The sequence below is a fragment of the Anser cygnoides genome, chromosome 1 (assembly GCF_040182565.1).
Source record: "Anser cygnoides isolate HZ-2024a breed goose chromosome 1, Taihu_goose_T2T_genome, whole genome shotgun sequence".
NCBI classification, from domain to species: domain Eukaryota; kingdom Metazoa; phylum Chordata; class Aves; order Anseriformes; family Anatidae; genus Anser; species Anser cygnoides.
Window position 1 is genome coordinate 50561188 of NC_089873.1, and position 27510 is coordinate 50588697.

The 27510-nt window shown below is 38.2% G+C and overlaps 1 protein-coding gene across 7 annotated transcripts in view; it reads left to right on the forward strand.

Moving 5' to 3' along the window:
• Positions 1 to 4781, forward strand: part of ATP2B1 (ATPase plasma membrane Ca2+ transporting 1) — a 63525-nt gene extending 58744 nt beyond the window's left edge. For 6 of the 7 annotated variants that reach the window (XM_013182572.3, XM_066995273.1, XM_066995242.1 and 3 more), the window contains one exon: positions 3346 to 4781. In XM_013182572.3, coding sequence (XP_013038026.1) covers positions 3346 to 3657 — 312 coding nt within the window. In that variant the 3' untranslated portion in view covers positions 3658 to 4781. The remainder of the gene's footprint in view (positions 1 to 3345) is intronic. The other variant, XM_066995279.1, reaches the window with a different exon arrangement.
• Positions 4782 to 27510: the final 22729 nt, after the last annotated feature.

Here is a 27510-nt window from a genome sequence, read left to right on the forward strand (position 1 = left end):
CTTTCTATCTGTAGAGGCTAAAAACTTAACTGCTCATGTATGTAGGCTTAAATTATGGATTCTCTTAAATTATGGATTCTGAAGATGTGTAACAGTTAGATATTAGCTATCAGTATTCAACTATTGTTGAAAGTTTTCCATCGTAGTTATATATTATACATTTAACTTCATTCTCTATTTTCCAATAGAATGGTTAAATAATTGTTTTTTAAAATAACCTTGAGAAAGCTTCTTTTCCCCTCCTGCTTTTTAAGATTTCAGATTACCAGGTGGATGAAGACCCTTAATTTAAGGAGCTGCCTTAATTGTTCTCTTCTGATTTTTTTTCGGCTTGGCCAGAATTTGTGCTAGTTTGCACAAGCTAACCTGTTCTCCATTGGTGACAGATATTTTCCTACTTTGCAGCAGTATTGAGAAGCTCAGCTCACAGACTTGCATGCCTGAAAAACACAAAATGAAAAGTAGATTTACCAGTAAGGATGTGCAGAATTGCATCTCCTACTTAAAATGCTAATGAGTAACCTGTATCCCAAACTACACTCAAGAAAATTAATTAGACATTCAGAATTCTCTAGAGAGCAACTTCACGCCATGCTGTCATTTGAGCAGAATCTAATGGGCACTGCAGCATCTCATTACATCAAATGACCAATGCTGGTACAAAGCTACAGTAGTGCAGAAGCAGTTTTTGAGTCTAACTGAGAAGTACAGCCTTCTGCTACACCTTCCAGGAGAACATCTTTTGATAAGTAATGTATATTAATGGGAAGCAGATGTGTTACTTCATTTTTCTCTTTTTTTGGAGCTGTTTGCTGGAAGACAGTTCAGATGTTCCTGTGAAGCGAGGTTGCTGCTCTAAGCAGCCATCTGGCCAGGAGGATTTGGAGTGCTTACTGCATTCCTTGCTATTCTGGTACTAATATGAGAAAGGCCTGATGACAGTATAAATTATACATAACAAATTGTCTTGTTTGCTCCTCACCTATGATATTTATTTATAGTTAGCTTTCTTGTCTAATTATCTTTAGTAGCTAAAAATAAAACTTTTTTTTTTACCTTTTATTACTTAAAATGCTGTTTATCTGATTTCTGCCTTCATGGCTGACTTTCTAAGGGTCCTGGGTTCACAGGAGTGTCCAGATTAGTCTTGATTCACATGCACGGAAATAGCTTTATTGTGGATATGTTTATATTCCTATGATAATTACAGCTGTCCTGTTAAGCTAAAAACTGTTTTCCATTACTGTTTATGTTCTAACTCACCATCTGTAAGCAATGAAAAACTATTCCCATGAGGCAATCATATTTCATTTTGCCACAGAAATTGGTGGTGGGATGCAACATGCCAAATAAAGGAATTGCAAACTTTCAGTTTGGCATTGTCACTGCTGATTCTCTTGGAAAGTGCCAAGACAGCTTATGCAGCATGCTGGACTTGTTTAAAGCTCATGTAACATGCAAACTCCTTAGGAGCATGCTCAATTTTTTTTCATGTGATGAATAGTAAAGTATTAGATGCTGCTGTAACATTTTACTTCTCAAGCACATCAACACTATTTCTTGTCATCCCTTTATTGAAAGTTGCATGTCCTCCCTGTCACCTCCCAGTGATTTCCACTGTCATTGGGTCTCAGCTGTATACCTACAGTATAAAAATGGGGACTTTATAGGTTTTTAGTAAAATTCTTAGTGGAAATGGGGGTTGGGGGGAGGGGGAACAATGTTATTTCTAGAGGTCAAAGAAAGTGGTCAGAATCTGTCACATGTAGTGCTTCTCTGGTAACAAACTTGACACACTGCTTTTGGGGAGTCCTTTTCTGTGTTTACTAAAAGGGTGTTTGGTGTATCTTAACTCCTTTGAAGTCAATGTTCCTGACCTGCTCAACCTTCCAGCTTCATTCCTTCACCTGGAATTGCTTTATGTTTACTATAAAGGAACTCAGTGCATCTTGTATGGAAGCAGTAGTCCTGATAAACTCCCGTGCTTGAAACAAGTCACCTTGGATGTGCAAAAAAAGTTGTCTTAAATTAAAAGTCTTCTTAAATTTTGACTTACTGTTTTGCAACAGTAAGCTATTCTTGTTCACTAGAAAATTTTGCTCTGTTTCTTATTGTACAACACAGGAGCTTTGGATTGAAACTACTTCCCTGAAGACTTACTTGGATTGCTTAGAGATGTTGAGCATTGAATAGGCTACTAACAGAAGGGGACGCTGAACTGTATTTTGATGAAAGTTAGACAAAGGGCTCATTGACTTCTGATTAACTATATGCATATAAATTCAAGAATAAATACTGAAATTCTGTAGTTGGTCAGGGAAACATGGAACATAGGAGGAGAAGAGGTGTGTGGCAGATGATTTCATCCTTCACATGACAATTTGAAAAACATAAGTTGAAGTCAACTTGGACATGCACAATTTGCAAAATGAAGTTGTACTTCACTATATCCAATTTCACATCCAATTCCATTCTGAAATGTTTGTTTATGAATTCTGTAAACTCAGTATTCTAATCTGAAAAATGTTAGTTAAGCAGTGAAAAAACTTCAGCCTGGGAATTTTGTCCGTGAATTCAATGGAAATTGAAAACTCAAGTAAGCTAAGGCTGATCACCTGCTTCTCTGATACTTTGTGCTACTTGAGTAGTGTTTTCAAAGCTAGAACCTGTCATGGCTACATTTTAAGTGTACAATACAATATTCAGGTTCCTAGTTCTGGTATTAAGCTTCCAAATCATTATTAAGAAACTTTCTCTAGTGTGATAGATGGGTATATACTCGAATATTTACAGCTGTTACAGTGGTATCCTTTTTTGCATGACTTCATAAACGTCTGGTCATTGTGACATTGGCTTACACGTGCTTGGCTTTTTCATAGTCAGTTGACATCCTAATTCCTAGCATGAGAATTAGTAACCCTTTTACCCTCTAACTTATTTTCAGCCCCATTCTCCCTTTCTGCCCCCATTCCCCCCCCCCCCCCCCCCCCCCCCGTATTCAATAAAACTCACTGAAATTTATTTAATTTGTGAATAAATAAATAATTGTTGGCCTCACTTGAAAAATGCTTAGCCCATGTTAAGTAATTGAACAATTCTAGTGCCATGTCTGAATTTTTAGGCCCTTCAGCTTCTTGCAGTACTTTCACAATTTTTATTCCTATTGTATAGACTGGCAGTGCTCTACTGAAATGCTCTTCATTTTACAGTTTATTGCAAGTTCCACTGCATCACATATAAATTCGATTCACTCATGTCTAGCTGTTTGTGGATTCAAACTCATAAGAACCATACCATTAACAGTAAATCTGCAGCGTTTTAACAACCTTTTTTCTTTGTTTACAGATCCGAGTGGTGAATGCATTTCGTAGTTCCTTGTATGAGGGGCTAGAGAAACCTGAGACACGAAGCTCAATTCACAATTTTATGACGCATCCTGAGTTTAGAATAGAAGACTCCGAGCCTCATATTCCCCTTATTGATGATACTGATGCTGAAGATGATGCTCCAACAAAACGCAACTCTACTCCCCCACCCTCTCCCAATAAAAATAACAATGCGGTTGACAGTGGAATTCACCTTACAACAGACATGAACAAGTCTGCTACCTCTTCATCCCCAGGGAGCCCGCTACATAGTTTGGAAACATCACTCTGATTGTAAGCTGAATGTTAACACACTAGCTGCATTGTAAAGAAATTGAAACTGGGTCTCTTCACGCATTATGATGGACAAGATGATATTCTTGTCTTGGACTTCAACAGAAGACACACTTGTACGAATGTAGATTTATTTTTTTAAAAAAAAGCTTTCTGCCAGACTGGAGGGTGCTTTTCTGGGGGTGGGAGTAATAATGAACTCTGACAGATGAACAGTAACTCAGCATAAGTGACCTGTGGATCATCTGTTGTACTTAAGAATGGTCCTGAACAGTGTGTTAGCAGAGCTTTAGTTTATCTTGATCCTTTTTTGAGGGGAAGGCTGGGAAGGGCAAGGAGGCCCTGGATTGTTGAATTGATACTTTAATTTCTGCTGTTGGCTGTTAATAATTTGGATTATTTATGTTTATAAATGATACAGATCTGTTTACAAGGTTTGTAGATACTTTTTTGTTCCTGTTCATAGATGGGAAGCTTCCTTATAAATGATGCAGAGGAAAAAAAAAAAAAAAAAACTAGTCCTTCAAATACTGCTGTATTTTCAGGAAAAGGGTGTTTCTATTGAAACTGTACTAAATTTTGCCTGCAATTTACCTTGTTAAATATTGTAGATAAATTGCTAATACTAATAGCCAAATAGATAACACTAATGCTTTGTAAAAACATGAGCAGTGGTGTTCTAATGAAGTTATGGCCTCTGTCCTAATTAGTTTCTTAAATACATTTACTACTTAATGGTTTTGAAACAACTGTTTAATTTTTAAAAATTTTGAGAAACTTACTGAATAACTTTTGTTCAGAACTTAGTAGGATTGTTTAATGCAGGACATCAATATGTGATGGAACTTGCTTGAAATATTTCTGTTATCTCGGGCAAAATGGATTAAATCAAAATACATCAGAATCTTAGTCCTTTGTTTTTGTCTAAACATGTTAGTTTAGTGCTGTCTTGGTGAACTGTGAGTGGAACTGTGATTTTTTTCTAATCTATAGAATCCTTCATGCAGCATGAGGGCTGTTGGCATTTTGAAAGGTTGTTAGTGGGTAGCATACATGTTCTCCTTTTTGTTTTTGAAACTTGTTTGTAAACATGAATAAATCTGCCCTTTTGTTAAAATAAAATTGCAGCAATGGTTTATTACAGATTTTTTTTTCCTCAGCTCCTTCATGGGAAACATTGGAAAGTACTCTTTTGTATTACTGGTTAACTTTAAATTACAGTTTCAAGATGGTAACAGCCCCACTAAAGCAGTACTTTGGGTAAATGGAATCATGGTGGCTGCCTCATAATGAATGTAAGCTTAAGGTACTCAGAAGTCTTCAATGAGCCCAAAAAGTACTTGGAAATGAACAGGTCTGGCTGAAATTCTAAGATGTACTCTGAGTACTGCATAACGACTATATTCCTGACCACCTAAATGAAGGAGAAGAAGAACTGACTGATAGCACCAGTGAAAGTATGTTTTTCACGTTCATGTACCAAAACGGACCTGTTAGTGATAGACTGAAAAAGACATGGTCTGCCTCATCTGGATTCTTGAAACAGTTAAGGATGGTGGAGCAGTACTTGACCTGGTACTTCCCATGTCTTCTAGGTCCATTACTGTTCAGAAGAGCATGAATTTCATACTGTTTTTCTTTTGACAGCTCTGTGTTCTTAAACATAGCATTTCTATAGGTGTTTTTTTCCAGAATAATTCAGACATTTGGAGAATTTTAAAGGGGTCCCTTGAAAGGAATTAAATTGGTAATGAGGGAGGAGATAACACTAGAGCAAACTGCAGAAATGAGCAGGTTAGGAAGATGAGCTCGAGCATCTTTCCCCTTGCGGTGGGATATCTTCATGCTTGGGTTTGTTCTTCAATGGCTAATGTTGGACATAGAGCACTGTATCCCACTGCCAACCATTCAGTCTTTTCTGTTGTACCTAGGTGAATACACTGAATTTGAGGCAGAGGGGGTAGGGGGGGATTGCACTTGACACTTTGTATAACAACTTCTCCCACCTTTCTAGCACTTCCCTTGCTCCAGATTTCTTCAGAGTGCTTGGTGGAGTAATTCTTTTTTTATGTAAGCTGTTTTTTTCTTCCCCTCCTACAAAAGTCAGACAAACATTGGCTTAAAATGCGGGAAGTTTATCCATAAAGTACACTACCATGTGAGAAGATTCAATGCATCATAACTTCATTCGAAAACGTACTTTATTTTTTCTATCTTCTAGTTGTGTTCATGACTGCATTGTATCATTTTTTTGGGAATAAATTCTACACTTAAGCCTTCTGGAGGGACACGGGAGTTGAATGTAGGCTTTGTACATCAGTGGTCCCTCTTGATTCTGTTAATACCAGTGTGCTGTTCTTATAGGAAGTGTAAGTGAAAACTAAATAAGGAAAAGTTGTTGGGGGGGGGGAGTATGCTTTCTTTGTGATCTCAAGAAATCATAACATGTTGCCTAGATTATGAAATGGTTATCACTAAGCTAATGAGGCCTTCATTGCCTTTCTGGTTGTAAGGTTTACTTGTCTTTCTTGTAACTGAAATAAATAAATGTGCTGTTCATCTCAGTCTGTATGGGGACTGAAATTCTTGAATGTCAGTACAGTACTAATTTAAAACTGAAATGCATGCTAATTCTATAAAAACAGCTCTTATGGCAATGACTTTAAGCTCGTTCCTTTTCAAGAAGTTATAGTATACATAGTATTATGATCAAGCAATACCAGCTTTAACCTAAATGCAGTTCTAGGCTGACTTCTGTTTGAATTCAGTGCCTTGGGTAGGATATCTGATACACTTTGGTATAAGACAAAAAGTAGGACACCTAATCTTGGTTTTGGGGGAAGGGGAGTGAAAAGTTAACTGTTATAAAGAGGATTTATTTTTTCTGTATTGGTCTTAACAGGAAGAGGAAAGTGCTGCATCATGGAATATTCTGAAGAGAATAATGGATACAAATGCCATAATGCCAAACCAATGATTGGGGTCTGTAGCAAATGTGAGCATTCAAAAATGAACTGACACTCCCAGGGATTTTTTTTTTTTTGAACAATAGGAAGCTTTCCAGTACATTTCAAAGTGAACAAACGTAATATTCATAAAAGGATAACTAATGTATGTCTGACTGTATTGGGAAGTTGTTGCAGAGGCCTTATGTTCAGCTTCTGCAGGGTTCAGATCATATTAAGCCTTGTAGAAATTAAAGTAGAATGTTTTAATGTCAGTTCTGCTTTTATGATGCAAAATGCTTGGTTCTAAAGAGCTGCTTTTTCCACCCCTTCCCCAAGCAGTGCATATCTTCTGATCCTACAGATTCCAAGCCCTCACTGAAATACCTTAACTTTGTTGGATGAGCCTGACCACCATGGAGAGTCCAGCTCTGACTTAAAGTTATCTTCAGATGGAACTGGTCTGCTTATTCAGGGCCATGTCATGAAAATTTCTGGGTCAGAGTCAAGAGCCTGAGTGCTGCTCCTGCTTACCTTCTCCCCTGGACTGTATACAGAACTAACCACCTTCTTCAGGAGACTGCAGCATCCATCCAGGAGTTGGCTTACACGATGTCTAATCCAAAAGCCTCCAACAGGTACTACTTGCCCTTTTTGTTCAAAGTAAGACCTAAGATGAGGATTTGATTATGGGATGGGTTTAAATACCTGAGAGAATGCAGCATGAAATAGGTAACTCACTAGGGAGTGACAACACCATTCTAGTTACAATGCATAAAAATACAGTAAGAGGTACTTATGCTGCAAATCTGGCAAAGCAGGGACTGTTCATCAGTAGGGTAAACAAACTAGATATGGCTCCTATGCTTTTAGTAACTTTATAGCATTAATATATATTATATAATAACGAGAAGAGTGACGTGGTTTGTCCAAAATACTAAGAACTGCAAAGAAGCAAGCAGATTTCTATTGCCCTCTGTGGAGGAAGCAAGGTACTATGTTCTGTGTCCACATACAATTTTATGGCCACTTCATAGTTTGTTAATCTTATGGATGTATTCTTAGTGTGCATAAGGATGCCCAGTATTGTAGAAGATAGATGATAATTTGTTTTCAGCCATTCAAGATTTAGTGAATTCCTCTAATACCCTACTCTACTGTTAAACTCATCCAACAAGTCTCCTTTTATATTTAAAAAATACATATATATTTTAAACGTTAGCCTGAAAAAGGTTCCTTGGCATGCCCCTGCTGTGGAAGATGGTAGGAATTCAAGCTTGATAGGATACTAGCAAAGGGATTTCTGGAAATTGAGCTTTTGATTTAAGTGTGTGCTTAAGAATACTGAAACATCACCTGACGTCTCAAATTCTGGTGTTCTGACAAGGGACAGTCCAACCAGAAAACGGTAGTTGCTCACTGAAATGCAAGTATGTATTCTGTAACCCTTTGATTCATCATAAAGCTAGCAATATCTAACAGTATTCTGACATCTTCATCTGCTTCCCTAAGATGCCTCTCTTCCAGGATGTGAAGCTGAAGTATGCTGAAAGGCTGTAAGTACAATCACAATCACACAGAAAAGCCTTCTATGGCTTCCTCCTCCTCAGCAAAGGCACGATCTTAACTTTGCTCTGATAGTTGATAAGGCACAAAGTGAGTACTAGTGTTTCCTATTTAAAGCTTTCAGTCACCATGAGTGATACTTGGCATTAGCATGGTTTTGGAATACACGCTGAGAGGATGTTTTTTCCATCCTTGTCTAGAAAGGAGGACATAGGAATGAGTAGGTATTTTTTTCACTATATGAAAGTGAACAGAATGATCTAACTTCCTGGGCAGAAGCCCTTTGCAGAATCTGTGAGATCATTATAGATGTACTGTATCTGAATATGCACGTTGTTCAAAAGCACTGAAGTTATTTGCTTAAAGGAGCTTGTGTCACTTTAAAAGGATATAATGACTTCAAAAGAGTCAAATTCCACTGAGTTTACTGCCTTTCTGTATGCAAGTAGAATTAAGTAACTGTTAAACAGTTAGCCTACCCAAGTATTAAAAATAATTGCATCCTTTTTTACTTGGATATAACACATTATAAACAAACTGAAAACTGTGATAAGTCCTAAGCTTAGGAACAGAGACATGCCTTTAACCTAGTCAGCAAACCTGAGTTCAAAATTAAAGTGAAGTTTCCTTCAGGCAGCATTCATTCCCTCTAGTTCAGTTATTCTAGTCTACTGTATTTCTAGACTTACTGGAAATGTAGACAAATTTTGTTGCAGAACGACTCAAAATAGAAAATGGGAGTGGTTGTTTTTATTTTTCTGGTTGTTAATAGTATTAAGGGTTTCTACAGAAACAGAGCATATAGCTCAAATGCTTCTAAATTTTGTGTAAATAACCTCCTAAAAATTCTGATTACAATTAAAAACAACAACAAACAAAACCCCCTACAAATAAACACCAGAAGATGCATCCGTTATTTTTAACAATTTCAGTTTTACAAATACAGCTTTAAATTGACATTTTCCCTCTTCTCCAGATTGGTTTCTCTTTGTAGGTACAAAGCATCTTTAGTTTTAACCTAAGTTTGTCTCAACATCTCCTGAAGGTAAGCAGCTATTTGGCTGATGTTTGTGGGGAAATGAAGAGCTCGCTTTGAATGCTGTGCTAAGCAGATATTGCATATTGTATTGTGCTACAATTTTAGGGGGAACCTGCAAAATTATCAAATGAAAACGTTCAGATTCTTGTCATAAGACTTGTCAAAGGATACATGAATACATAGATTGCTTAAAATAGGGAGCTTGGAATTGCTATTTTAGTGTGAAGATCTAGGACTTAGTTTCTGAACAATACTTTTTTAGATGAGATGGTACATCTTTACTCCCTGGCCGTGTGCATGGGCCTCAGTATTCTTTCTGACATCTTTTCTGACATATAACAGTCTAATTCATTGAGGACTAGGATAACACTGCTATTAAACTAGCATTTTAAAATCATAGTTAAAAAATAAAAAAATAAAAAAAAAAAAGCCAGAACATTTTCTGTAGTATCTTAATTTCCAAAAAGATGAGTAATTCCTAGCTTTTTTTCCTTCTACCAAATCATCTAGACCATAGTAATTCATCTAGTAGTAATGTTGACATGACCTAAAACCTGGTATCTTATCTCTTTCTCCTGCTCCCCCTTCATGGCCCTCCTCTGGATTCACGCTAAAAGGTCCACATCTTTCTTTTGCTGGGGGCCCCAGACCTGGACACAGAACTCCAGGTAGGGCCTCATGAGGGCAGAGTAGAGGAGAACAATCACCTCGCTCGGCCTGCTGGCCACTCCTCTGTTGATTCAGCCCAGGATGCAGTTGACCTTCTGGGCTGCAAGCACGCACTGCTGGCTCATGCCAAGTTTTTCATCCACCAGAACTCCCAAGTCATTCTCTGCAGGGCTGCTCTCAATAACTTACTTCTTCTCCCAGTCTGTACTCATGTTCAGGATTGCCCTGGCCCAGGTGCAGCACCTGGCACTTGGACATGCTGATCTCATGTGCTTCACATGGGCCCACTTCTCCAGTCTGTCCAGGTCCCTTTGGGTGGCATCCCTTCCTTCTGTTGTATCAACTGCACCACTCAGCTTGGTGTCATCTGCAAACTGGCTGAGGGTGCAGTCAATCCCATCATCTATATCATTGATGAAGATATTGAAAAGCACTGGTCCCAAGACAGACCCCTGAGGGACACCGCTTGTCACCGGTCCCCACCTGGACATAGAGCCATTGGCCACCACTCTCTGGGTGCAACCATTGAGTCAATTCCTGATCTACTGAATGGTCCACCCTTCAAATCCATATCTTTCCAATTTAGAGATTTGGATGTCATGTGGGACCATGTCAAAAGCCTTGCAGAAGTCCGAGTAGATGACATCAGTCTGTCTTCCCTTGTCAACTGATACAATCACCAAGAGGTGTAATTCTGCAAAGCTTCCCCATTAGCCTCATGGATGTTATTTGTAAACAGATGGAATTCAACAAAGAAAACAGTCACTGGAACTATCAGAGCTGAGCCATAACAAGAAAGGGACTGCTGCTTGTCTGTTTACCCTAAACTGACATGACAAATGGGCTTCCTAGTGTTTTCCTGCTGTAACGCTTACTGTGGTAGCAAAAGCTCTGGACACTTCTGCTATCCTCTGCTATTGTAAATGTTCTCAAGGATGACTGACTGGGAGGGTCAAAAATTAATGTCTTAAAACGTGAAGACACGAGGGGGAATCTTGGAATCCTGATCCATTAAGTAACCAGTTAAACCATTCTGGTGGTTGGTCTTCTGGGCTTTGAAACTTTTAAATGAAATTTGTGCTGTTGTTTTTCTAATGGGGAAAAAAAGCTATCCCTCTACCTTTAAAAAATAAAAAATATTTGTTCCAGATTACAGTACTGGAAGACAATGCCATTTTAAAAGTTTTTCTAAAACGATATCAGTGGAGTTCCGTATACTTACCTTGCTTCTGCTTTTCATCTAAAATGCTACAACTTTCAGACTTTTAAGTTACTCTATGTGAAGTAATACATTATGTTTGCCAGGCTGCTGGGTATCCTAGAGGATTTTTTACAAGCGAGGCAACCAGATTGTCTAAAATATCTTAAGTGGCTTTGGTATTTTTTTGGAAATATAGCGGCATTATGTGCAGAATAAATGGGATTGCATATGTGCATTGGGGGGAAAAAAAAAAAGCCTTGCAGTTCCTATTCCTCTGCAGAAACACCTTTTAGTAAATAGAAGCATGCATTTTTTTCCTTTCTTCTAGCAGCTCTTTCTCATAATCTTTTTATGATTTCCAAATGAAATAAAAATAATTTTGATCTATGACTAATGCAGCTATACACGAAGCTTGCTGCAAATAGTATTACTGACATGTTTTTAGAATTGTTCTCTAGCAAGCTGAATTTAGTCTGATCTTGAGGATTTCAGCAGTGATGTTTTTAAATGTCATAGAGAAGATTTAAGTTACTGGTTTTAAGTGAAGATCTCCTTGTAAGAAGCTTCACATTGTGTGTTTTTTTCTTTCTAATGAATTTTAGCAAAGGCCAGTGAAACTTAAAGAGGACTTGAAGATGTTTTCCCCTCCTGTTAAGAGAGAAATCTGTATGAAAAATAACACAGCTTAGTTGTTAGTTCAGTGCTGAACAACGTAGACTTTGTGTGGTGTCTAATCCCTGCTTCTTCCCCTCCTTCCTTAGTTTGCAATGCAGCTCTGCAGACAGCTGTCTGGGAAAACATTCTGAGCTGTAAAAAGGGGTAGCAGTTAAATAAGTATTTAAACATCCAAAACAAAATATTATTCTTTTTTTTTTTTTAAATACAGTTAGAAGACTATTCAGCAGAAAATAGCTCTTAAGTAAGTAAAATTCACAGCCTTTTTTTCTTGGCAATTATTAAAGGAAAGATGCTTCATGAGATAATAAGAGTGAAACTTCAAGATGTCCTACTGTTCTGAGCAGGGGTTTGTATTAGATGACTTCCTGAGGTTTCTTCCACTCTGAATTGTCCTATGATCCAACTTTTAAATAGTCTTCAGTGGGTATCTGTTAAACTTCTCTTATGCCTTTTTTTTTTTTTTTTTTTCAAAATACAAACAAGACATGCTTAGGTATACTTTGAGGTACGAGTCTGTGATATGTAGGAAAGCCCACGGATTCGAAAGTGATGTCCAGAAAGCTCTACTGTGCAGTTGTGTGGAAAGCAGCCGTTCCTCAAGGAAGAAGATAATTTGTCACTCAGTTATTTGTCTCTTTCAAATCTTTCAAGTGTAAATCTTTCAAGAATAAAAACTGTAGCTACTTCTAAGGAAAATAAAGAGCTGACTTATTTGCTCATTTGTGTAGTTTCACTGCTGTCTGCTCAGGATACTTGCAAGAAGTTGCTCCTTTTTCTCAAAGATGCTGTGTTACTTTTTTGGTTTCAGATGTTGGTTTCTGAAAAAGAAGGTTCTTTTGCAGTTGCATAAAGTTAATGAAATCTATATTATTGTTTAACATCAAGAAAGAATTGAGAGCACTGAAAAATACACTTTCAGTAATAGAAGTCTGTAATTTAAATGGAATTGAGAAGCTGACTGTCATCCTTACCTTAGTTCATAGGGTGGTTCTCTTACAGGCTTTTATGAAACTAAGTGAAATAGAATGCAGTATCAGTTTCGTGACCGAATATAAATACTCCCTCTTGCTTCAACTTACAAAAATACATTGTCACCATTGCAGAATTCAATGTTTTATCAGCTTTGTGCATCTCTTTACATGCAAAATTTTACATGAATGCAGTCTGAAGATAATCTTATGCTAATGTAGGATGCCTGATGTTACAAAGCTGCTGTTCTGGTCTTAAAGGATGAACAGGTAAAACCGCTGTTAAATATTTCAAGTATAAGACGTATAGTAAAACTAGCTGACTGACCAAACGTTGTGAGATGATTCAAATAGAAATTTGACATTCTAGCTATTGAAAAAATAGATGAGTTTCTGCAAAACAGTTGCTATAGCAATGTGTTATTTATAACAAAAGAAAAGGCTTCTGAAACCAAAAAAGATTTAAAATGAATATGTTCAGAAGATGTGGGAGGACTGCCTATAACACCAAATCTGAATATACTGTGTTCTGGCTCTCCAATGGTGCAGAAATCACTTAAATTTTCTTCTGTAGGGCCAGTATATTGCTATGCATTTCATTTCAAAGGTATTAGTGTTTCAATAAAAGATGAACTAAATGCTATAATGAGAGGTTAAAAGTATTCTGAATTACTATTTTGAGCTTAGGAGCGGTTGCCAAGCATTCTGCAGGCATGTCAGTACCTGAATACATTTACTACAGCTTTAAACTTCATTGATTCCACTCTATGAAATGACTAGACAGTGCAAGTCTGAATATCAACTGGATTGTCAGCTTGCTACTAATTGCTAAGATCAACATTTTCTCTGCTTGAATGAAGAAGTGCTGCAGACTTCTAATCATTGGATGAGGATCATGAGCTGATAAAATACCACCTGAGAATACTACTTCATACCAACTTTCTTTATTACTGTCCCCAAAGACAATCAGCATAGCCATTAGATCTCTCAGTGTGGGTTTTCCAAAGCCATGCTTGATCCTGGTTAACTGTTGTCAAAAGACCAAGCCACTGAAACAGTTGTGTATGCTATCATAAACCAGTTTGAAACATTAGAGTCTATTCTGTTCAACATTGTTATCAATGATCTGGATGCAGGAGTGGAATGTATCCTTAGCACGTTTGCTGGCAATACTAAACTGGGAGGGGCTGCTGATTCTCTGGAGGCATAAAAGGCCTTGCATAGGGATCTAGATAGACTGACTGGCACATTGGGCAATCATCAGTGGCATAAAGTTCAACAAAGGTAAGTGCTGGGTGCTGCACCTGGGACAGAGTAATGTCAGCCACTTCAGTAATACAAAGCCTGATACTTGTACTATAACTTAAATTTCCTCAATGATCTGATTTTTCATTGAGAAATGCCTTCAACTATTGACTTCCCTATTAAAATTACACAGCTCAAGATGTTTGCTTCTGAGACAGAAGAGTAATGATATGAAATAATTTGGTTTAGCCACTTCCAAGAATGAAGGTGGAGGCAGATGTGTTATCTTCCATGTTAATGCTTGCTGCTGTTGCTATTCTAACATCTCCAAGATTTTAAACTAGCTTAGAAACTCATTGAGGAGGATGTCTGGGTGTTGAGGATCTCTTGCTGTTCCATTGGAAAGTGTGGACAAATTGCAACCTGCTAAATACCTGTACAACCAGCCTTGTTCATTGCCCAGCATCATTCTCTGGAAATCCTACTTGTTCTGAGCAAACTGCTCTCTACCATTTCTGAGGGATGCTGATCAAGTTGCAATCGATCCTTTCACACTGGTGGTGATGATCATAATCCATGATGCTGGCTTGGGTTACCTCCTCTGCTCTGTTCCTGTCTTCCTGCAGCATCCTGTCAGTTGGGCTATTTCAACTTTCTGTGACAGCATGGTGAACCGCACCAGAACGTCTTTTGGTTAAACTTCTGCTGCTGAAGCTAGTACTGCTGCTGCAAAAAATGTTTTTCATGTTATCAGCTGTATGAGCTGCTCCCTCTGTGGTTAATACCCCAGTAACATAAAGGTGGAGGAAGTAGGAGGGGTGAGGGGGAAGAAAATTATGAGCAGTGAGGAGGCTGCAGAAACTTCCAAGGGAAGCAAAGCAGCCAGCTGATAGCATATCCTTCTATATAACAGGGTAGGCTTGAGAGGAACAAGAAGAATGCATATTCAGGTTGGAAAAGGTGTAGCTAGTAACGTAGGTTCCTCCAGCTCTGGCCACTAACAGGAGGGTTATGAACTGTGTCCTTCTTTCAGTTCATACTTTTGCTTGAGCATTTAGGCACCTTTATATCTTATTTTGGTTTATATTTGGTTTATATTTTGGTTTACAGGAGAACCTATGTTGTGAATTTGAATGCTGAAATTTGACAACCAACGTGGATCACGGTATGATTTCGCATAAGTGATGATAGGTTGAAGGGACTGTAACAAGACTGGAATACCACACAGTCTAAGTAAACACCATGTGTGCACACTTCCTGCTACTTCATCTGCAAAAGCTGCTATGTCAAGATAACCTTTCTAACTTCAAAAGGGAAGGCCATTTGACTTCTGTTTTCTCTTTAGTGCTCAGCGGTTGTGATGACACTGATGTGCTACATATCTGGTCTGCTACTGACAGGCCCTATTTACCCTCCCCACAGATATGACCAGCCTCCATAACACCTGCAAACCAACTTCCATGGAAAAACACCCTACAGAAGCCTAACTGTATTGCGGTGGAGATTTGGGGTATACTGTGTCCATATGCCTTGTGATTAGAAGTGTTCAAAGTGATTAATAAAAACACAAGTAACGGCACTTTTTTTTTAATATGACAGAATGCTACAGGGAACCTGACCAATTCTCTCAAACATGTTTTAACAAGGGACATTTTTCTCTGTTCCATTCTGTGTGATATGCAAATGCTACCTTCTGTTCTTCTCCCCTGCAGAGTACAGGGATTGTTCAGTTATTCGAGTCTTTTCTCTAAAACAAAAGCATTCATTATGCTGAGACCAGCAAAAAAGTTTTACTTTATTAGTACCCCTGCAAGAAGTCTTAAAGCAACCTGACACATCAAACTAGGTATTTATACAGCCTTCCTGCAGGAGAGGAAAGGGAGTTTTTTTTTTTTTTTTTTAAAAAAAAAAAGATGAGTAGAAGGGGATATTTATAGTTTGGACTTTCTACCCCTGAAATAACTCATGAGACTTACATGCCTGATCAGTGGTATAGGGCCTGTGGGTTAGATTTATAATTTCATAAGCAGCATTTGTCAAGATACCATTACACCACTCTCTCTTTGAATCAGACTAGTGTCTATATGTCTCATTTAAGGTGGAAGCTTTTATGCTTGATGCAGGAATACAAATAGAACAGTATTTATTATAAGCTACTAGTATTCCCCTTCATCTTTCTGTATGCATCAGTCATGCAAGTAGTATACAAGACAAAATCTAAATGGTTGCAGTAGGAAGCATCTGTGGTACTCTGTCACTACTTATGGTTTTGCTAACCGACATGCCAGAAAGTTCTGCCTGCTGAAGCAGCCGGTGCTGCAACAGAAGAGGAGGAGAGGGGGGAAAAAAGAAAAGTAAAGATGCAGCATTTCCTTTTCCAAACAAAGAAGTTACTTGCCTGTTCTGAGACAGCAACAAAGAGTGGCAGATCAGTTAGCATTCAGGGTTGTCTCTGAAATGGCAAAAATGTAATATGTAAGGTTTCTTCTTTCTCACGTAACCCGATCTTCTCTGAAACAATTCCAAAACAAGCAGTTGCCACTGCTAGTCAGAAACACGTTGCTTTACTCCCATCCCTCTGGAGACTAACCTAAGGGAAGGGTGGAACCAAGTTCTCCTAATTCAGAAACCAATGCCACTGATAAAATAAGGTATATGAAACAAGCTGTGCAGCACACCACCACCCCTCCTCCAACAAGTGTTCTCTTGTTTCTATTTCCATGTCTCTGGATACCACTTTCCTTGATCTTTGCCCCTGTAAACAGACCTCTTGAACTTTAAGCCGTAGTAAAGGACCCAGAAAATCAATTGGCCCAGTGATCTCCCCTTGTTATTTTTTACAGCTACATCTTCCCTTTCTCCACTTGTAGCTGCAGGTGTTTAGGCACCATTCAGTTCCTCAGTTTCCAACAAGAGGGGCATACTGGTTCTCCTCACTTGTTTCTGTAGTAACATTAATTATAATTTATCATACTCTGTACCTGGCAGTTCTGGTCACTGGATTCAAGCACTCGCATTCATTTTTCTGTTGTACTTTTATTGCTTACTCATATTTGATATGTTCATGTGTGTTTTTCCCTAGTCCTGCTTGGGTAAGTGCAGATAAGCAAGCTTATAAAAGGCAGGAAGTAAAGTAATTACCATTTTCCCCTCCCATCAGCAGCAGAAAAAAATAACCATGGGCTATTAAAACAGATGAAACTGAGTACACCATAGTAAGTTATGTATTTAATAATTCAATCAGACTTCCTTTATAACATGAGCCTTCCTGATGGCCACAACTGGTTAAACCAAATGAAGCAAGAAGGGGTACCACATGCTCTTCTATATTCATACAGTTCTCATAAATGGACAGGACCAGTTAGTCTGACCAGAAGCCTGAGCTGTTTGGGTGGCTGAAAGGAAGACAAGTCCAAACATGTGATGCGCAGCGGCTACTGAAGCAATAACTAAAGATCCTAAGGTGATGGGTCAGATTGCCAGCGAAATAGTCATCACTTTCACAGGGGCAGGAGCAGAGAAGACATCTGGCAAGCAGAAAAGGTGCTAGCGGTCCCACACAAAGTACATCTTATCTTTTGCCCAAGCTGAACTGCAGAACACAGGCGCTATGTACCTACCTAAACCAGCCAGTGTGCACACCTGCAGTATCGTTAGAAAGCTAGCTAGGACATTTTGTGCATCTATCAGACAGCGATGGCATGGACCAAACACTACCCATACTGCTGCTGTAACCTAGCTAACACCACAACTGCTATGTCTCCCTCAGCTTGTCTTTGTAGGAGAGGTGCTCCAGAACCCTCGATCATCTTTGTGGCCCTGCTCTGGACTCATTCTAATACTCCATGTCCTACCATCCCAGATGCAGGTCTTAGCAACCTCACAAAGTTCAGTGATGTCAAGTGCAATCTGCCCATTTTTTCCAGTCTGTTGAAGTTTCTGCAGTCCTTCAACATACCAACTGCTCTCCTCAATTTGATATTGTTTGCAAACATGCTGTCAGATGGACTTATTGTTGGTGATCAACATCCTTTCAGCCTCATGGTCCAACCAGTTTTCCATGTGCCTTATTGTCCACTTAATCAAACCATGCCTTACTGACTGAGTGTAAGGATACTACAGGAGATCATATCAAAAGACCTTGCTGAACCCAAGGTATGCCACATCGGCTGTTCTCCCTTCATCTGCATAGCCACTCATCACAGAAGGCCACCAGGTTAGTCAGGTGTGATCTGCCCTTGCTAAATCCATGACGGCTGTTCTCAATCACTGTCTTATCCTTCAGATACTTGGGAACAGCCTTGAGGACAATTAGCTCCACAACCTCACCAGCTCCAGGCTCACTCACCAGCCCATAATTCCCCAGACCCTCTTTTTGCTCTTGTGAAGTTGGGTGGGATATTTGCTTTTCTCTGATCAAAAGCAACATCCCCTGGCCACCATGACCTTTCAAAGGTGAGAGTGAGCAGCTTGGCAACAGTACCAGTCAGCTCCCTTAGCCCTTTCTGATGCATCTTGTCTGGTCCCATGGACTTACATATATTTGATTAGTTTTAGTGCCCTCAAACTGTACCATCCTCTGCTGTGTGTAATGGTTCACCCCAGAAACTACTAGTAGGCTAAGGATTTGGGAGACTGGAGGAAAAACATGACTGAAAACTGCCATAAAAAGCATCAAGTCGCTCAAACCTTTCCATGTCCTTTGTCAGTAAGTGGTTCCCCTGTCCCACTGAGCTATGGACATGTACTTTCCTTAGTTTTCCTTTTGCTGCCATGTACTTGAAGAAGACCTTCCTGTTGCTTTTCACATCCATCCTTTGTTCCAAGCTAAGCTTTGGCTTTCTTCACTCCACCTTTGTGTATGCATGTAGTTATGTTAAAACCGCCTTCCTTCTTCCTCTACAGCCAGCCTTGTGTTTCCTTGTCTCTCTGTTGCCTCACCCACTTCTACTGGTAGTCACTGTTTCTTATACACTCAGGCTGTATGTAGGATGGATGGCACAGTCAAAGGTGAGGCCATCAGTAAAACTCACCTGAGTAACAATCCAGGCATGTAGCACCACCTGGCAGATATGACACGAGGAGAATTTTGAAGGTACTGACATTACTTGCAAATTTACACAGCAGAGCAAGAGAAGTGAAGCCAGGTCTGTCCCCCCCTGGCTGCCTGTGTCAGACCCAGAAGTGCCAGATTCCAGTGCAGGTTCTGACAAAACAGTAGAAAGCAGAACTATCATGTATCTATCTAAAGACATTCCAGTGCAACAGGCCTGCGTCCAGCAAACCACATGGAAGGTAAGTTGGAGGAAAAAAGATGCAAAGCAATCACAGTATAGCACTTGACCTGCTTCTTCTACAACTTCATGATGTCTGACTCATCACAAAATCATCAAGGTTATAATTCTTCAAGTCGAAGCTGGTTTTAGAAGCAGCAGAGCACTGCCAGTATTACACTATCAAAAATGATCCTGCTGGGATTTGCACGTGAACTAATAGTGACGTGTGTAGAATTAGCTCAACTATCTCTACTCCTGTGATATAATTATCTACAACCTAAATAATCTACCCATGGGAAACAAAGAATTGATTTTATTTGAAATGCTAGTACTTGCCAGCACAGACACCTGTAATTGCCTTTGTAAGCATGCTACAGAGAGTCACCTTCATAGATGAGCAACCTAATATGAATGGGGGAATCAATTCTATAAAATTCAATAAGTAAAAAGGGAGAAATTCTGTGCTTTATTAACTGCAAACTATCAAATGCAACTGTGAAAATAACCGTATAAATAAAAAAGCAATTTCATCTCAGAAAAGAGAGCAGAGCCTGTCCTCAATCTCAGACAGAACAAGAACATCACATGAAGAAGAAATTTGTGGAGATGGTGGAACCTGGTATTTCAGAGGTATTCTTACCCAGTCAAAATGCAGGGAGGGTAGGGAGAACCTTGATGAAAAGATCATATTTTGGCACAATGTGACAGGAAGAAACATGAAATAAAGAAGTCTAATTCAAGGTTGTGGGGCAAATTCCACATTGTCTATTGTACATACTGAATAGAAGGCAGTTTGATCAGATGAAGAAATTTTCACAAACCTTGACATACCTTGCTGATACTGGACTGTGCATTAAGCTTCAGCCTGAGCTAAGAGACACTTAAACCAAATTTAGAACTTACCAACGTAAGCAAGAAGTATTTAAAACAAATTGTGGGTTCTGACTCAGTCCTAAAACATACTGTGAATCCAAGTACTGTCTACATACCTAATGTCTCTTGCTATAAACTGCCTATAATACAGGGTTCAATTATTCTGACCATGTAAATTTCAGGCAAATATCCAAGCCAATGCAAGTAACACAGAAATAGCCGTTCCCTTGTTCTTCCATATGACTCTGATACCACAAAACAAAAAACAAGTAGCTAGTGGAAAACAAAAGCTACAGACATTCTGAAATATAATCCTACTGATGCAAAATTTAACCAGCTAACATGCCAGAAGTGATTATTTCTGTCTTAAACTTAACAAAATGTAAAGAATAAGCAATAAGAAATAACATCTGAGGAAGGTGTGACACAAAACAGAGGTCAAATCGGAAATAACATCAGGGTTATTGAACAGAAAATGTCATTAGCTAAGTAAGATTGTGTTATGCTCTTCTACAGGTAATTTTAACCAGTAGCCTTAATTAAAAATGGCTCCTACAACTCTGAATTTTATTTCTACACTTTTTTTTTTTTTTTTTTTTTTTAAGTATTCCCTAGGGGCATAGTAGTAATTTCTTGGAGCACTGAAATAAGAGTTTGGAGTCAGACATGAATTCTGTCTCTGATTCTATGACAATTTCCCATAAAATTAGCTTCCTTGGATTGTGCCTTTCTAACAGCAGTTTTTAAATAGTGTTCACCACTGTGTGCAACTCTACAAAAATTCAAAAGCAAGTAAATTTCTACTTACAGAATAAATGACTAGTAGAACTAGAAAAATGCTTTGCAATCACTGAATAAAAAGCACCGAAATTAATATAAAGTATCTGATTACCTTAGCTATAACGTACACATCTACTATTTTTTCATACAATCCCACATAAGTTCCCCAAAGCCTAAAGTACCACCTGTGTACCACCACCAAACTACCACCCTTCTGTTTTGTTCCTTCAAGTTTAGGAAAAAAAAAACACTACCACATTCTTGTCATTGGTCTTCACTGACATATCATTAGCTAGCCACCTTCAATGGAATGCTCTGGATTTTTACACAGCCTTCAGATCTGAACATCTTTCATTCAATTCCTCATGTTTGTCTCATAACTTAATTGTTCACCTATGTACAAGGGGAAAACTATGTTTAAAAAATGTTTCTAACCACTTTCTGGGTTCATGAAATATTCTGATCAATTGTAATTGCAGGTGGCAAGAACAGGTGCTTTTCTACATTTTCTGGTTAAATCTAACGCATATGGAATTTTTTCCTTTTGAAATAACTAGTCAAGCATGATGCACTAAGGTTTTATCACTCCTTATATTTTCTATGTCTTCACTTTAAATGTTGAAAACTTCACCCATCTAGTTTCAGCAAAGTCTGCTTTAAAATAAACCCCATGAACTACCTGCTAATATGAATTTTGTTACGTTCCAAGTTCATCCTTAGCACCCAGAAAATAAATTTATTGCCATCTTTTATTCAAAAAGTAGGTAGCTAAACCAGAATTTGGTTTCACAGGGTCTAGACTTCAACAAAAGCTACTAAAATTGAGTAAGTGAAAGATCAAAAAGCTTATCTTCAGTTAAATTTATTGTAGTTTCTCTTTGTCCTGTGTATTCCATTTCCTAGTTTATTCTCCTTATTAGTTTCTTTAGATATATTGTTGCCTGGCGATACATAGATAAGCAGACACTTCACCAAGCTAGGTATCTCCACACAACAGTTCATCAGTTTTCATCAACTCACTCTTGCAGTTAATATCCATGTTACACTAGATGATGTTATTGTCAAGCTGTACTAAATGGAGATACTCTGCAAACACCGCTCTACGCAGCATCTGCCAAAGCATCAATAAATTTGTTCTAACCTTTTCTGCATTATATTAACTTCTTCAAAACATCAATACCCTCAAGAACCTAATAAAATACATTAATAGCTGCTGATTTGAAACACCCCATACCAGACAGTTTGCTAAGCTAATTTGGTTCCAACACATTGAAGTTTGGAATAAGCCAGTGTGTCAGGCATTGTATGCAATGGCAAACGGCCATCATACCACACATCTATTTAAAAAACAGCTGCTTTACTTATTTTTAGGAAAGCTAAATGCAAGCAAAAATCTATTTACCAACACACCAATGTTACTGGCAGCACAGCAGATATTACTGCTATTGATCATCCATTAAAATATTACAAAAAGAAAAGACAGACAGAGATTTTCTTTAAATTTAGAATTGCGTGCGGGTATACAGGTAGTGATGTCATTGCAATAAAGCACCATAATAGGATTATCCCAGAAGATTCCTCTAGTCAGAACAATCTCATTATCAGAAAATAATCAGTGGCTGCAAACATTCCCACAAATCCAAATAATATACATACACTATAGAGACTATGGCTTGTAATCTAACATTGAAGATAACACTAAGGCAGGTTTAGATGCAGCTCACTGCATGCTTCAACTGCATATTATTTTGTGAGTTATCTTTAGCATGCTTTTTGGGTACTTAGGGTTCTCCCTATTAAGGAATTCTCCAAGGGTTCTCTCCAATTAAGGAATTTAATCCCTGAAGTCATTACAAAAATATGTATCCTTTATACAAAAGTGTCTAATTAAAAGGGACATACCAAAGAACCCTCTAAATAACATGCCCATTTTTATGCAAATTCTAATGACTTTAAGACAAATTCTTTGGCCCAGTAACTGTCACTCAGCTTCTGATCTACATAGCTATTTTATTTACAGTACTGTTTTAAAATGCTATTTTCCTTTACACATCTCCCTTCAGGCACTTTAAGTTCTCTTATGTATCCTTCAGTAGAAATACTATGTTTTCTGCAAAAGGAAAAATCTTAAAAATCTATCAGCTGCAAGCTACTGCCCAATATTTAAAATTACTTCTATATTACTGTAACTAATCAAGTCCCTATTACACGTTCTTGCTCTCTTGCCATATTTGAAGTCAATGACATTCTACAAAGCCATTTGACTAAATATAAGTTTGTTGCCAATTTTCATCAATCTACACAGACATAAAACTAATTATTTAAGGAAGCAAACCTTTTAATATTTTAACCCATCCCACTATATAGTTCCAGAAATATAGATCTCTTTAAATTTCTACTTAGAAATACATGTGATTTGCATGTAATATCCATCTTATCTATTTGCTGAAAAAGAGAATCCATCCAGTGTTTTGGTGAATACAATAGCTATAATCAGTGCAATTCAGAAAGTTGAAAATCCTTTGCATTAAAAAAGACGAATGTTGGAGATTATGTAAAGCATTTGGAAATAGAACAGTGAAATATATTACAGATGTAACAAATATAAAATACTCCACAACTGTGTATGTGAGGCTGCCACCAATCATAGTGAATACAGACTATTCAATATTCAATGACTTAATAGGATTCCTGAGCTACCTCATTAACAGAATTGGATGTAAAAATATTTCGTCAAAATGTTCTTAAGCTAGTAATATTTAAATGCCGGGTAATTTGCCATGTGTGCCCTGCTTTGATAAGAGCCTCATCAGGCTTTGTACTGTGTATTGAACTACGTTATGTGGACTTCACTAATACGAAACTCATTTCTCCTTCAATACCTTATTTTTGCAAATACGAGAAAGCTGTGACACAAAATTGATGCATCTGACTATGATTCCCTTTTGCATTTACTGGCAAAAAAAAAGCAACCGGTTTTCATGAAACTTACAGTTTCTGTAGCTGGAGTGTTTGCTCCTCAGCTTTTTAGTCCAGCTGACAAACGGTCTGCCAGGAGCACTGTATTTTGAAAGAGCTGCAGCTACCTCCTAGCTGAAATCATGCTGTCTGGAAATACATCTTGTGCTACCTAGGCACTTCTTAATGTCCACTGATATGCAGTCCTATGAAGAGTTAACAGACAGATGAACAATGAATGCATAGACCGTAGCTATTTTCTATGTCTCTCTTCAAGTGGTTGCAAAAACATGAAGTCTTCCTGAACTTTCCTTCAATTTCTCATACATGTACACATTCTGATACTTAAAACACACTGTGCAACTTAATTTAGGCCCACTTGTGGGTCACTTATAAAACCTGAATTTCTTTTAGATTCAACTGATTTGATCCATAAGGCTACGGTAATAATACAATATAGCTATTTTTGTACAGGGCCTAAGAATACAAATAGAATATACCTAGGCCCAAGCTTTCCCACTAGAACTTCTAAGGATGATCTTCAACAAGTCTTCAAAGAAAATAAAAATAAAAAAAATGAGACTTTCATGTGACTTTCTTCAAATAATTTGTTCTATCATCCTGAACATGTATTTTCCTGTTGTCCCTCAAGTATGCATTTCTTAGATTAAATTTAACATCAACCATTTTCTGAATCATCCTCTGAATCAAATTTGTATGTATAGGCTTGCTATCCTTTTCCAATTTCTAGCTGTTGTTGGTAAACAGACTTTAATATGACTTCGATAACAAAATTCCTCCAAACCAACGGTACTCCGCAAGTTACAATCTCAATGTTTATTCCACAACTTTTTTTTTTTTTTTTAAACGTAGCAGAAAACAAGGCAGGATTAGAGGTTAGAAAGATGCAGGGGGGCAGAACATGTAACAGTTCTGCAACTGCAAGACGGCACATAATTAAATCTACGCGTCCTGAGACCACATTCTCCTCCTTCAAGCAGCTGAACAACAAACCGACCCCCGCTGGCAAAACGGATCTCACACTCCCCTCTAGGCACCGCAGCCTCGTGCCCCCCCTCTGCCACAGACCCAAGGCCAAGGTCTTCTGCTAGCACTCCAAAGGTTCTGCCGCTAATGCAGCTGCCACCAGTGCGACTCCACAGAATAGGTGGGCTGCTGTGTTAAATCTGTCCCCTGTGCACATGCGTTATCTTACCTCAATTATTTCATTAAGAAATAATAGATCGGTGTAATTTATGCACGCATTGCAACATAAACACACGCAAGTTACTCAGTTTGTCTACGTGCCCTTGAATTCAATGTGCACTTTAATGAGGTCTTTTCCTACTGTGACCATACCACCTGCACAAACCTTGAGTTGCAATCTTAAAATATTCCCCCATATATATAATTTCTGCTTAGATTACCTTTAGATTACCTGTTACCTTAACTCAGTATCTGAGAAAAACATTGCAGATGCTGAAACAACAGCCTGCTGAGGCATTCATTATGTTTGGAAGTTATTTTCTGATGCATCATTTACCATTGCCATCACAGCGCACAACAACCCACTATCATAGATTGCATTTGTGTATCACAGAACAGTTACTTTCAACCTTAAGAAGACAATGCCAACTCGTATTAAATTATGAGGAGTTACAAGAATCTCTAAGTTATTCTAAAAATAAAATCTATGCATACTAATGAGAAAAAAAAAAGAAATCAGCATAAAAACTATTACCTGCCAGCTTTATGACTACAATTATTATAGCTAATTATATAACTGCAGCAAGGGACTGCTTTGCTTCCTACAATCATCTGTGAGTCCTCAGAATGCCTTCAGGTGAGGGAAAGCAGCAAGGAAGAGATTAACTTTGTAAACCCTACAATTTGAGAAACATTCTGCCAGCGCTTTGTAGAACTAGTGATACCCACCCACCTTTCAGTAATCATAGCCACAAAGCAAACGGACTACCACTTGGCACTGTTTCAGGAATTTTATGGGCAGGTACAGATTTTAGTTTATTGACAACACCCCAGAAAGAGTAAAGGATATTAAGTTGCTGGAAACGTAGCAGCTGTGAAGGCAGCAAATGGAGAAAGATTCAGTATGACTGAGAACTCTCATTTATCTCAGCCTGTAAATAAAATAACAAGTGCTCCTGTCCATTGGGTTTTAAGGGGCTTTAGGAACACAAGATACCAGAAATACTGAGATCCTGTAATACACAATTACAGAAGCAGAAGGTCTTTTCTCTCAGAGAACAGAACACAGCAACTTGAACTGGTACAACTGCTTCCCAAAGGTAGCTTGGCTGTTTGATACCTTCTGAGAGGCATTATTCACAATCAATAAACCCCAGGAAACAGAATAGTTGGAAAAACAGTTGAGAAATGCCTGGAAGAGTTCAACAGTGGCGAGGAGGTCAAGTAAACTGAAGTTTACTCACTGTTCTTACAACATGGTAGGACATGGGATATTCAGGTCTTATCATTACAAACTTTTTTAATGATACATTTTTAATTTACAATTACCAGTCATAGAAGCTAACACAAAGGGATGGTTGAGTGAACTGTATGGAAAAAACAATGCCAAACCAAGAACAAGTAATGACATAAAACTGTAGGTCTGAGTTAAAGTCAACGTGTCTTGTCCACCACTTATTCTTCGAAAAAACTTCTTTTAAGTTCTGAAGCTGTACAGGCAAATCATCAGTCTGCATATTGATGTAAGGACTAGTTAGAAGATCTTCATGGAAACTTTTTATAGACTTGTGATAATACTGCTTTCTTCTGCATTTTTAAATTACTATTTTAAATCTGCATTTCACGATTAAACCCAATCGATTTAGAAGTGTTCTGTAACTGACCAATCTTACACGTTGACCTAATTACTAACCTGATTCTATAGATGTTTGAGTTCAATGTCAGATGAAACTCTGTAAAATGCAGGCTAGATATTAAAAAAAAAAAAAAGAGTAATTGCAGTATAAGTTCTCTCTTCGTGAATGCTTGCATATTGAATGACAGTTTTATTAGTACAGCCCTCTTTTTTGCTAATTCTTGTCACCCCTGTTTCTCCTAGCATAGCTGTTGGAGCTGGGGAGCTATTTTTCCAGGGAGATTGGTTCCCTTATCCAGCTTTCTGTGAGGCTGCATTCACAACGCTACAGTAACACTAAATTTTGTGTTTAAAAGAACAAAGCAAAATCTAGTTGTACTTTTTTAAAGCATTAAATGACTGCTTAAGGACAAAGTGGGTATGACACAACCACGAGTACTGACTTGGAAACCTGGAAAGCACAGGAAACAGACAAGGAGGCCTGTAGTTCATCAGCTTGCTTAGTTCAACTATCACCAATTTAAGTCACCAGATCCAGGCAAGATGGGGAAGAGCTTCCAATAACTTTTAAGATTTTGCCTCCTCCCCAGCTCACCTGAAAGGAAAGGCCCTCAAGAAGAGGCAAACAAAAGCACTGGCAGATTTAGACACAAATCTACAAAAAGCGGTGCCGTTACTCAAGAAAACCTGCCTCTTGATACCTCCCCCGGGTGCTCCTGGCTGCTGCCCAGGGACGGCACTCTTAGAGCGAAGATAAACCGGGATTTTGTTGAAAAACAACTGCGTCTGCGCTCCCTGGCGATAAGCCCCT